Source organism: Lobosporangium transversale (genome assembly GCF_002105155.1).
Source record: "Lobosporangium transversale strain NRRL 3116 chromosome Unknown BCR41scaffold_17, whole genome shotgun sequence".
NCBI lineage: Eukaryota > Fungi > Mortierellomycota > Mortierellomycetes > Mortierellales > Mortierellaceae > Lobosporangium > Lobosporangium transversale.
In genome coordinates this window covers 112,156-124,387 of record NW_019028995.1, presented here as the reverse complement: position 1 = coordinate 124,387, position 12,232 = coordinate 112,156, and the positions used below count along the sequence as shown (strand labels likewise).

The window sequence follows — 12,232 nt, the reverse complement described above, 5'->3', positions numbered from 1 at the left end:
TATGCAAGATGGAACACACTGATATATTCCATGTTGATGACGCTAGCGTGATTAACTAACCCAATAACCAAGAGGAAATGGATCAGAGAGCGGGAAATCCAAAAGGTAGACCGCGTCTAACTACAAATTCATACGCGAGGAGTCGCATGTAGGCCTCGCAGTTATGCCAACTGAAATATATAATATAAAATCCCAAGGCATCAACTTCAATGGCTCTCAAAACTATCATATCTACTAGAGACGCGTATTCATTTTTTTGAGATATATGCTGATATATAAATTTAATTAATCTTTCAATTCAGCTCAATTTAGCAAGATTGTGCGAGAATAAACTGTTAACCCCACAAAGAGTATGTAACCTTTCATGCTCTTCCCTCAATCCTTGCCTGCGATGCCGTTGTCTCTCCTTAAAGCATGGCCATCCCTGACACTTGCAGGGCTTATTTAAATCTCTATCCCTGCCGAGGTCTCATCTGATTTGACAGATCGGCATCTGAAATTTGTTCTTTGAGTGCGTGCCGGAAATTTTATTTCGTCAAATAGACTTACACTCTGTGGCCTTCAGAAAGAACTTGAAAAGTGGACAGAGCAAATAAGGGAGATTGGCGTTACACACAAATCCCCTGGTCCTAGACCTGTTCTATCTGGCTTATCTCTATTTGTCCTATCTCTGGTCTAGTCTATCTTTTGTGAGAGTATACTTGCGCAGTGAGTGAAAAGTGTCGATAATCTGTTGATTTGATAAAAATGTCCTCTTTTTCAGTCCACAACAACAATAACAACAACAGCAAAAAATTGTTTTAACATCTTACCTTCAACCCATCAAGTAGCAACCTCACTGTTGAAGATGGCTTTGGTTTCTGTGTGGTAGTGGCCATGGAGACACTATCAAAGGATCTGCCAAAAAAAAAAAAAAAAAAAAAAAGATGGAGATGGAGATACAAAGCGAACCAATAGGAATTTAGAGATGGATCCGAGCCATTTTTTTTTAAGGCTTGACTAGCTAGTGTGCATATAAAAAGCTCTCCTTCCTGTCCTCTTCTCTCTTCTCTCTTCTTCTCTTCTCTTCTCTTCACTTTACCTCAACTTTTCTCCTCCCTTTCCAATTCTTTTTCTTACTCTAGAACACTACCTCCCTTGACATTTTAAAGCCTACTTATTTTTTAGTTTTATTATATTTTATTATTATTATTATTATTATTATTATTATTCATAACCATTACCTTTGACTATTATCGCCAAGATGTCGTCCATCATTGTTTAAACGTTTTTCTCTCCTCGCGCGCCTTCTCTCAGTGAAAAAATACTCTCTACTCTCAGTGAAAACTACTCTACTCTCATCTCAATCTCATCTCAATTAATCTCTCAAATCTCAATATCTCGTCTTGTTATCAAAATGGCTTCCTCTTGCCCCCCCTCTCACTCAAGTGCTACTACCAAGAACCGTAATAGATCAGAATCAAAAACATCTGCCGATAGACACAGACCATTCCCACAACCGTCGTAAAAGAAAAATCCGTCTTTGAATTTACCCTTTCCTTCTCGTTTTGAGCTAAAATACTTTATATCCCAGAAAAGAAAAAAAGAATCCAAAAAATGACCACGACGAACAACTTCCACAGTACTCTCAACGTTGTTGGCACAACAGCCGAACGTTTGATGAAGTCTGCAGACTCTCTTGATTTTGCCCTCCAAGGTAAGAAAAATTAAAGTTTCTTTGTCATACCTCAATGACAGATATGAGTAATCGGACTGCGTTTTTTAAAATAAGTTCTGCCACGTCAACCAATCATATTAAATCTAGGCGCAAACAAGAAGAGCAACACAGGCGTCACTGTCAACAACAGAGGCTTCCTTGACTTTGGTGGCTTCGACAGTATCTTCTCGGGAGCAGGCGACCTCTCTGCCGCTCTCTTTGATGACTGGCTTGAGAACGACCTTCAGCAGGTTGGCTTTGTGAGCCAGGACGAGCCTCTATGCTCTTCGTCCTCAGACTCTGATCCTAATAACAGCCCACGTCTTTCCAACGAGAGCGACTCACCCGTCGTCGGATTTGATTCTATCGCCTCTTCAGAGTTGATTCAATCCACCGGAAATGATACGCCGATGGCTTTGTTCCCTGAGGCTCAAGCTTCAGCCCCTAGTTCAACTCCAGTCCAGCAGCAGCCCTCAATGCTTTCATTTGCTCCTGCAACTGTTACGCCCATGTTGCCATTGACGCCAGAGGCTGTTCAGCAAGCTGCCGCAGCGTTGAACATCCCTTGGAGCAAATCATTGGAGACGGCTGTCTTGGCCCAGTCCTTGTTGGCTTCCATCCCTCTGGCTCTTCAGATGCCATTGAAGCCTGCGACTGTCAATCCCTTGAGTCCTCCAGCGACTCAGGCCCCTTCACCGAAGCCAACCGAGAGGGCTTTGTCGCCTGCATCTGTTGCACCTGCCAGCCCTGCTGCCTTGGAACGTGCCTCCTCCACTACTCCTTCGTCGCCTCCAACCCCTCGAATGTCGCTTTCGATTTTGAGCAGCACTCAGACACCTGTTCCTGGTACTAGCTCTGTCAAGGCTACGACCTATAAGAGCGCTTACCGCTCCACTTCGCTTCCTCGTAGCAGCTTGAAGCGCGATCGTGTCATCGAAGAGCCTCCTTCGGTTTTGGAAGGCAAGGATCTCGCTGAGATGGATGAAGTGGCGCTGAAACGTGCCAAGAATACTGATGCGGCCCGCCGTTCACGCCACAAGAAGTTGGTTAGAATGGAAGGTTTGGAGCAGCGTGTGGCTGAATTGGAGGTCGAGAACTCGATGTTTGAGGCCAAGCTGAACGAAGTCGAGCTCGAACGTTCCTTGTTGGCAGACAAGGATCAGATGCAACAGGCCCGCATTCAGGAGTTGGAAAAAATGCTTGCAGCTTTGAGAGAAAAGTTGTACTAGTCAAAATGCAACCTCCTTTTTTTATTATTATTATTACTATCATTTTTGTCTTTGTCATCCTCATTTTCATCAGTAATAAAAGTCTTTCTGCTTTCTTTTTACATTGTTCCAATGAATAAAAAATTGTCCAAGGGATAAGTTAGAAAATTAACTGAAAAGGGCGGAGTAATTTATCCGAACGTTTGCAAATTTTGTATAAGATGGTCATGCGGAAGTAACCATGGGATTTTGTGTATTTTTTGTCTGTTCAGCATTCACATCCGTGGGCATGTAAAGGACATGGTGGATTCGATTATCACGGAAAAAATAGATTACTTTTAGGAAACTATATAAGCTTAAATCGGATACAGCTTACACTGCAAACTGACCGATTAAAAACATTATAATGATATACTTTAAAACAGAATTTGAAAGTAATGATCTTCTATTCTCGGAATATTAAAACTATTCTATAAAATGGGTTGACAGAGAAAAGAGAATTAAATATATTTGCTTTGTTGGCTGGTAAACAATTTTTTTTTTTTTTTTTTTTTTTTTAAAAATCATCCCCAATCAAGCCATACTCCAGGCGGTATTTGATGAGATCTGCGATGGTGATCAACTTGATGCCATGCTCCTTCGCAAAATTGTAACAGTCGTCCCGGCGAGCCATTGAACCATCACGATCATTGACTAGTTCACAGATGACGGCCACGGGTTGTAGCTTTGCGAGCTTGCAGAGATCAACTGAGGCCTCGGTGTGCCCAAAACGGCGGATCGTGCCACCCTCCGCATAGCGGAGAGGCAGGATATGTCCAGGCCTGTTAAAGTCACAAGCAGTCTTTGTGGGATCGGCCAACGAGCGAGCCGTTAGTGCGCGGCCATGAGCCGAAATGCCTGTGGTCGTGCCATGAGCATAGTCGACCGAGATCGTGTAGGCTGTCTTCATGAGCTCTTGATTATTAGGAACCATCAAAGGCAGATCCAGTTCCTTGAGCCTTGAGGGTGCCGTGGGCACACAAACGTATCCACTTTTTTTTTTTTTTTTTTTTTTTTTCCAGCAATAAAAAAAAAAAAGAAATGTCACTGTCAGTTTGATGCAAACTTTCCTGCCCCTTAGAAAAAATGTACTCTTTTTTTTCCGTTTGCGATCTCAAGGGAAAACACAGCGAACAGTGCAACAGCGCCACGAGATATTCATGCAAAACATGCTTATCCAAGGTTTTTTTTTCTCTGTGCGTAGCAATGCTTTAAAGCCTAGACGATGGCATGTCAAAGAATCGTCTTGAGACATCCGCGGACCAAAATTTATAACTCGTACACTGTATGTTGTACTGTTAACCTTATTGCTCCACCCGACCTTTTGAATATATATGTAACAGTCGATTATTTATCCTCTTTCTATTTGCTTCGACGATGATATTCTGACAGCTTCTACCGGTCTTTTATTTTTTTTCCTCCTTTCCCTTATTCATTCTCCCTGTAGATTTCAGGTAATTCCTTTTATTCACATGAAATAAGTTGTAAGAATTCATTTTGGTTTTTTTCCCTCCCTCTTGTTAAACTTTCGGAATCAGTATGAGTCAAAAAAAAAAAAAAAAAAAAAAAAAGATTATTCATGTACCTGGAGTGACGGATTAAGAAAGCCATTTGCTCTGTTGTCACTTTCTCGGCAGCGATAATAAGATCTCCTTCATTCTCTCGGTCTTCATTATCCACTGCAATGACAAATTTTCCCTCGGCTATTTTTTTTAAAAACAAATAAAGAGCATTGTAAAACATCAATGTTAGAAGTATAACTAGCAATTAGCTTAGACATAGGCATTGTTATACTCATCAGGTTGCCTGTTCTAATCATGACAGACGTACCAAAATCCTTAATAGCATCTTCGACAGAGTCGAAACGGACATGTGACATTTCTTGAACCATCGTTTGTTGAAAGTAAAACGTATATTTATCGATGTCTTAGACACTTGAATTTTATTCGGCTGTCGCAATATGATGAAGTGAGTATGAAATGAAGAAAGAAGAAGAGGAAGTAAAAAGTGAAGAAGGGAAGAAAAAGAGGAGAGAAGATTGGAATTCATCTGAAGAATATACCCAATGGGTCAATTATTATGCAGTCTTCTCGCGCAAATCTGATGAAGTGTTCGGCAATTGGGCAGACACAGCGCAAAAAAAAAAAAAAAAGAAAAAAAGAGTGGCTTCTATGCAAGAATAAATATAACAAAATAGGAAATAGGCTGAAATGACAAATCGTGCAAGCTTTGCTGACAATTAATTTAAAGTTATTACAAATAACTCTTGTCTAAAGTTCGCTTTAAATGCGAAAACACATTCGCATTCACGCAGAAGTACATTTATGGCATCTCATAAGAAGAATGAAAGAACTAAAATACAGAAAACAAACAGCGGAAAAGGGAAAGGGCGGTTCTTCTGAGTTACCGCCGTAAGCGTACAAAGAAGGCATTGTGACACATTACGCTGTCCTGAGGCAGGTACTCCTTATAAAAGTTAATCAAGAATTGCTCCGGCTTAAACCCGAATTTCTGATACATGATCTAAATACATCAAAAGCAACATTCAGTAATATATCACAAAACAAAAATAAAAAAACACGAAGGATGCGTATCTAGCATAGAGGTCCAAAAAAAAACTCACCATCGCCGGATTGTTTGCGCTCACATGTAGAGTGATATCTTTGCCTTCGGAGGCTTGCATGAGATGATACAACATAAACCTGCATTACAAAGTGCGTGAAAAAGGTTAGTACAACCACGAAGAAAACTTGGAATAAGCTACTACATCTGAAAACACATTCACAAGTACTTACTGCCCAATGCCTGCCTTTTCCCAACCTGCTGATACAACAACATATGTAATATATCCCTCTGGGGTCATAAAAGCACAACCGACCACAAGGCGCTTGTAAAGAACAACAACTGAGTATTCTGGGTATTGCAGCGCTTCTGTCACTTTTTTTTTTTTTTTTTTTTTTTTTTTTTCAGGATTGAAGATTAAGATGGAACAGTCAGACAATCTTTTGCCACAACCTTAGCGTATTTCTCATCTCTCAATTGGCAATATTTCTTCTCTCTTCAATAACTTACTGTCGATGCCAGGCCAAAATCGTCGGCAGAGGGTCTCATTGACTTGAGTTAGGTGCTCCCTTCTGAAGTAGCAATAATCAATTGGTGCGCGAGTCTGTGAAGAAAACGCTGATTCTTTGCTGTGACCTATATCATCATTTATGTCCATCCACCCATGATCCAAATCCTCCTCTCTTTTCCGCTTCGCTCCAGCCTTAAGACTCGTGGGACCCAAACTCGCTCTCGGAACTTTTGAAGGCCGTCCTTGCCGTGCTTTAATTTCGTCCAAAACATCCATCATTACCGATCGAGATTCATAATCCCTCCAAATAAAATCTTTGAGAACTTTGCCAGAAAAAGGACTTCTCCATAAGGGCTCCCATGGCTTCCGAGTATTGCATTCCACGGGCTGACCCAGTAATCGAGATGCAAACGAATTAGCGTAAGGTGTATGATTGATTTTTTGGATCTTTTCCCGAAACTCTTCCTCGCGCAATCTCCGCAGCTCATATGGGTCCGGTGGGATATGCTTTGATAGTTGGCTCAAGTCGAATGGTGAAATCAGATGCTGTCGCATAAAAGTTTCGATATTAAATAAAGGCAGATGTAAAAAGGCTTTCAGTCGTTTAAGATGCAGCTTGCGCTTGAATCTAGCGGCTACCGTTGGTAAAGCTTTTGTTTTTGAAGCGTCTTCCAGCATCTGTAGCACATGCCATTCCTGCTGCCGCTGAACCTGCTGAAGAGTTAAAGCTAATAGATCTTTGGCTGTGGGTTCTGTCAACGATAAGTTTTCAAGAGAGGCCACTGATTGAGAGAATGCGCCTGAATCAGTACTTGAAGTATGAAGTTCGTTCAAAGATGTGGTTTTGGATTTTGGTTTAGCTCTTGTTTTAGTCTTCATTCCTGATTTTGAAGAGACCAAAGCTTTCGTCATAGCATCAATATGAGCCTGCGAGAACTTTTTGCCTCCACTTGGCGGCGAAACATAGGTTACATCGACATCGTCTGCTAATGACACATTCTTCTTTGGCTTCCGTAGGTGATCGAACGGCGATATAGGATCTTTCAGCGAACTTTTTGTTCGCCCATATTTCCCCCCTGATATTGGTGGTGCAATGGAGTTGCTTTGTGTTGATGAGCCCTTCCTTGGAGCCGATATATGACTGAAACGCTTTCCATTTGTATGCCTTGTCATCTGCATACTATCAGAATTCGATCCATCGTCCGAGTCAATATCGCTTGCATCAGTAGAGTCATTATCCTCATCCTGGCCTTCATCCAATATATCAGATATGTCCTGAGGAAAATGTCGTTCATCTGTAAATCTCTTCATGGGCTCAGCCTTGATCTCTGCGATGGAGGACTACCATTTGTATCACGATATCAATAAAATCACTTGTTAGATGCGTGCTAGCAGATGATACGACTGAACTAATGAAATAGAATAAAATACCTTTCTTCTCTTTTTCTTCCCGCCTACTGACATCGCGCCAAGACTGTTCACCCTATTAATTAATCTTCCTGACGAATTCTCGTCAATGAGATCCGTCAGGCGGAAAATTTCTTCGAGATGTATTGGACCTGTGGAAAAATCAAGTCCTGAAGGATTGAAGTGATGATGGATACATGCGGGAATCCCGTGTAAATGTACCACAGGCCGAACCTCTTTTTCTTCATCCGATTTCCAAAATAGATCATCGTCGCTTGAGTCGGTATCACCAGCCGAAGAAAGCGAAGATCCAGAAGTCAATGAGAATTGTCGACTCTATCGACAATTAAGAAAAATCAAGGAAAAAAAAAAAAAAAAAAAAAAAACCGTGTTGATTGTCCTTGGGTTAGATCGTAGTTTATTGATCAAGTACTTTCAATTGGTAAGGGGGCAGGAACACAATTAAATCTAAGGCTCTACCTTGATCCTCGTGGTTGGCGCAGTTGATTCGGGCCTGGGTTTTGCTGAAGTATGGAAGTCATCATCAGACGAAGTCTCATCGAATTTTGTCTTCTTTCTTGATGGGGAGCCTTTCGCCCGTACTCTCTTCTCTTTGCTTTTCAAACTAGTGTGCCGAGGATTTCCAAGCTTCTGAGAGGCTTTGTTCTTCGGCTTCAGCTCTGAAATGAATGGTCCATAAGGGATTATCTATAGAATTAGCTTCTTTTATCTACAATATGAAACATTATCAGAACAAGGATGAGTCCAGTACTTACTTCTATTCCTATCTGGTGGAGCCTTCTCGATCAGTGTCCACCATCCTAAACAAAAAAACAAAAAAAAACACTGTTAGCGACTTTCGTTCTCTGTGAAGTTATAGCTCATATTCTAAGTGTCTCTTAGTCTACTGGATAGATACCTGATGCTCCTTTTATTTCCACTCCAGAATGAAAAATATGGTTTTGAACAGACAAAACACTAGCTACCGTATTATTCCATGTGGGTGTTTCTAAATTATGAAAAGAAAAAAAAAATGTATTAGAACTTTAAGCTTATCAGCTTCATTAGACTTCCAGCGCTTATAAAGCTTGTACGTACGTTCTTTATCTGGAAGAAGATACGACCAATAATCATCAATAAACTTGCAAATCTCCTCTTTCCAGCGAAAATACTGTTGCTCTGGATGTGCGTCCATCAAGTTGTAAAGTACCAAATGTACTAAAATCACCCTAAAAAAAGATATCCATAGTGCCGTTCAGTGGTATGATAAACACTTATTGATGGTAACTTCAGAGCATCAGCCTAATTTAAGCCTGCTTACCAGCTCAGAACGGCCCTCTCGAAAAATTCTGGACCCTGTGTGCAGACAGAGCATTCAAACTTGAAGAACTCGTCTCCCTTGAGCAATGGTTTTGGAAGACAGGAGACACAACCTGATTATAAGCAAGAACATTGAAGACTATAAGCATCCTTTAAAAAGACCTACTTATAAATAAGCCCGATTCGGATGCAAGCATACAAACGTGAGACCTAGTTTTAACTTACCCGAATGAAAAAGTTGACCGCACTTTTGACATGGTAGCATTGGTTCGTCACTATTCACAACCAATGCACAATTTGCATCACAAGAGCCATTAGAACTCTAGCAGTAAGTAAAGCGGAACATGGCATGGAAAGATGTCGAAAGCGAAGTAGCACCTACTCTCTTTTGCTCTCTCCACAGTAGCAGTAGACATCTTCGGTGTTACTCTTATGATCAGGGCTCCAATGTAACTCGTCTAGCTGCGATGCACATTGAGAACAGTCATGCTCCTGTTTTAGAGATTTGCGTTTCTTTTTTTTTCTTCCAATGTCAAAGGGCAAAAGAACGCCAATAGTCTCATTTTTGTCCGCTCAATGTAATTCCAATGTAATTTATTGTCAACAAGACGGAGACAATGCATTTTTTCCTGTTCAATTCACTCGCTTACAGTGTAGTTCACTAGCATCAGCTGACGTAGTAAATAAAAAACACGCCTCTTCTCTCAAGATTACCTCGTATGGAAATTCTTTCACGGGCTTCCCGCCATGGCGCGATGCTTGTGCTGCCATTTCTTGCAGTGAATGCCAAACACACGCGATGGAGTTCCTTTGATGTGGTGAAATAAGTGAACAATTTGAAGAACAAAACAATATCTGTAATAGTCAAAAAATACGTGGAAAGCAGTCATGTCACGTTTTTAGACGCGTCTCTTTAAAGAATTGTAATTCATTTCTAGAGAACAAGCACAGAGCATGTTTCTCCTACTTCTGACGCCCATGAAAATGAACACAATCACATCTACGATTTATGCGTTGTACCAGAAACAGATCTTTCATTTACAAGAAATTCATGCACCAGTCTCGGAGATGTGAGCCTACCTCTCTCTGACAGTTTCCTCCATGTTTCTCTCTGTCTGTATGTTTTTTTTTTTTTTTTTTTTTTTTTTTTTTCTTTCAATCGAGAACCTATAGAAGTGCAGGCCTTATACTTTGCCTTTGACATTAAACGCTCAGGTTGCACAAAGTGCAAGTGCAACAGTATGAACAATATGCACATTTACACACATGTTGTGGATAAATTAAATAAAGTAAAAGGGCTGGATGAACAGTGTTCACAACAAACAATAATGAGACTTTGTGCAAATCTTTTTTTGTTTTTAAGCCGCAATGCAAATCATGATTAAAGAACCAATTGCAGCAGAGACGAGTCTATAATTATGGGGACAAAACAGGGAACGATTTTGATCGTCGTTCCACAGTCCTTCCTTTTCCGATAACGCAAAAGCAACCAATCAAGTGGATAGTGAGCTATGGCAAAAGGAAGGTTAAAGCACGTGGACTCATGGGAAGTAACTTTTTCTTGGTAGCCACCTCGAAACTTTAGATGTAATATTCAAAATACTCCGGAATAAATATATATATAATAACAATAATTTTATTTATAGTGTAGTTCATGAGGAAAGAACTGTCAATAATGACAATGAACTCTCAGAGCAAATGTTCATGCATAAGTTAAGGTGTGCATCTTTGTTTTTTTTTTGATCAATAATTTAACCTTTGGGCTGTAGCGTTCTACCCTCCCGCAAAAGAACTAGACTCCACCCTATTGGGGTGCAGAAGGAATAAAATAAAAAACCCCATAACGACCACAGCAATAACAAGGTTTGTAAACAGTAATATTTATACATGTACAGCGCTCTATTGGACTTTTTGACTTACTCCTTCATCTTTTCATTGAATTATGCTCTTAATATTGACAAGGAACAATCATTACTTTGATATTTGTCTTTACTATGTTATAATAAATCCTTCACAGAACGATAAGAAGAGATCAAATATACGGTATATATATATTGTATATATATTTTATTGCGTATAATATAGATTGATTGTCTTTTTTTTTTTATCTTCTATCTCTTCTTATTCGTTCTCTCAACATACTACAAGCTTGGGATTCCTTAATGTCACCATAAACAGAGTACAAAACAAAAAGATATAAGGTGAGAATCGAACCCTCTTTTTGTCAATCTCTCGTTGTTTGATTCTGCAAGCATAAACCTACTTGGTATTCTGTATTCACCAAGAGACAGAGGAAAAGAAGCGGACGACAGGGTATGGCTTTTTATCGTAGTGTTTGTGTGTACGCAGGGACCGACTCAATTGCCCAGTTAGACTTTCTTTGTCTTCCCTCCAAGATAAGGTAAACTTTAATCCGATGATAGAGCCACAAAAAAAGTAAATACGTCTACTTTACACACCACATTTCAAGATCAAGACTGAAAAAAAGCCCTTTCCAGGTTGACGTTTCTTTTAGGTAAGTTCCGATATATGAGAATGCGCCATGAGCAATACAGGGTCGCAATAGTAGATAAGCAGCCGATGTTTTTTTTTTTCTTCACGTTAATTCTTTGCATCCTCGGAATGACAAAAGAGAAGGCAGTTTTTAGCACCCTTTCAAACCCCAAGGGAGCCGGCGTATCATCTTGAATGGGATCAAGTGGAATGTAAAGAAAAACAAAGGAACTGCGACAATATCTCTTAGGACATTGATTTAATTCAACAATTAACTTAGCTTAAGATCATCTTTCGCATTTTAAATGACTAAGAGTGTTTATGTATTTACGAATTTATTGTCATGAATAAAGTACTCTTTGCTTGTATTTCATTCTCAGTTCTGTCGCACAGCTTTTTTTCCGGAGTTTGGTTTACTTTGCAAAAGTGTCAGAACTCACCTGGATATGAATCTTTAGGTCACAAATGAATGAATATATTATATATAATTTGCGTATGTATACACCAAAAAAAAAAAAAAAAAAAAAATTGAGAGCGAGAAGACATCTTAGATCGCCTGATAGCAAAGAAAGAAGGTCGAGGTTGCTAAGATGATCACTAACCATGATATATATATATATATACGGATAGCTAGACTAGCCTCTCTTCCACCCAATTTTTTTTTGTTATAATATATATGTTACTGGTTAAAAAAAATTGCTATTCATTGCATGCAAATGCCATTCAGCAAACAACAATGTCTATCAATCTAGTAATGCAGATCTATTGGGGAAAGGAACACTATAGGTGAAAAACCTATAATTTCATATGTGCTCCGGATACAGGAGCTGCTGATGGGCCACCCTGTTCGAGGTTGTTTCCCAGGAGATGAGCGAGATATGTTGTCATTCTTGTTGGACCCTCTTTCGCTACGCCTGCTATTTCTCCGCCTTTTTTTATATTATAATGCCGAGGTAAAAAAAATGAAATTATGGGAAGGCGTATATAGTTATAACA

General features: G+C 39.8%; 3 protein-coding genes across 3 annotated transcripts; 1 reads left to right on the top strand and 2 right to left on the bottom strand.

Moving 5' to 3' along the window:
• The first annotated feature begins 1,634 nt into the window (after positions 1–1,634).
• BCR41DRAFT_352903 (hypothetical protein) lies at positions 1,635–2,941 on the top strand. The gene has a single exon (XM_022024039.1). It carries the CDS (start codon positions 2,107–2,109, stop codon positions 2,923–2,925), a length of 819 nt encoding a protein of 272 aa, XP_021881588.1. The 5' UTR covers positions 1,635–2,106; the 3' UTR covers positions 2,926–2,941.
• A 519-nt stretch (positions 2,942–3,460) lies between these two features.
• BCR41DRAFT_336053 (3,4-dihydroxy-2-butanone 4-phosphate synthase) lies at positions 3,461–4,973 on the bottom strand (the record flags this gene model as incomplete). The annotated part of the gene is made up of 3 exons (XM_022022016.1): positions 4,774–4,973; positions 4,529–4,646; positions 3,461–3,935 (listed from the first exon to the last, which is right to left on the bottom strand). Exons 1-3 carry the CDS (start codon positions 4,832–4,834, stop codon positions 3,461–3,463), a joined length of 654 nt encoding a protein of 217 aa, XP_021881587.1. The 5' UTR covers positions 4,835–4,973.
• Positions 4,974–5,107: 134 nt separating this feature from the next.
• On the bottom strand, positions 5,108–9,321 carry BCR41DRAFT_352901 (hypothetical protein). The gene is made up of 12 exons (XM_022024038.1): positions 9,126–9,321; positions 8,969–9,018; positions 8,745–8,856; positions 8,522–8,652; positions 8,343–8,432; positions 8,200–8,244; positions 7,904–8,103; positions 7,448–7,759; positions 6,016–7,357; positions 5,739–5,880; positions 5,567–5,645; positions 5,108–5,466 (listed from the first exon to the last, which is right to left on the bottom strand). Exons 2-12 carry the CDS (start codon positions 9,006–9,008, stop codon positions 5,347–5,349), a joined length of 2,613 nt encoding a protein of 870 aa, XP_021881586.1. The 5' UTR covers positions 9,009–9,018; positions 9,126–9,321; the 3' UTR covers positions 5,108–5,346.
• Between the last annotated feature and the right edge of the window lie 2,911 nt (positions 9,322–12,232).

Coding starts and splice junctions, on each gene's coding strand:
- BCR41DRAFT_352903 (XM_022024039.1), top strand. CDS start 2,107: ATGGCTTTGTTCCCTGAGGCTCAAGCTTCAGCCCCTAGTTCAACTCCA.
- BCR41DRAFT_352901 (XM_022024038.1), bottom strand. CDS start 9,008: ATGCTACCATGTCAAAAGTGCGGTCAACTTTTTCATTCGG. Junction 7,760..7,903: donor CGCCAACCACGAGGATCAAG/GTAGAGCCTTAG, acceptor AATTGTCGATAG/AGTCGACAATTCTCATTGAC. Junction 5,467..5,566: donor GCGCAAACAATCCGGCGATG/GTGAGTTTTTTT, acceptor TGATGTATTTAG/ATCATGTATCAGAAATTCGG.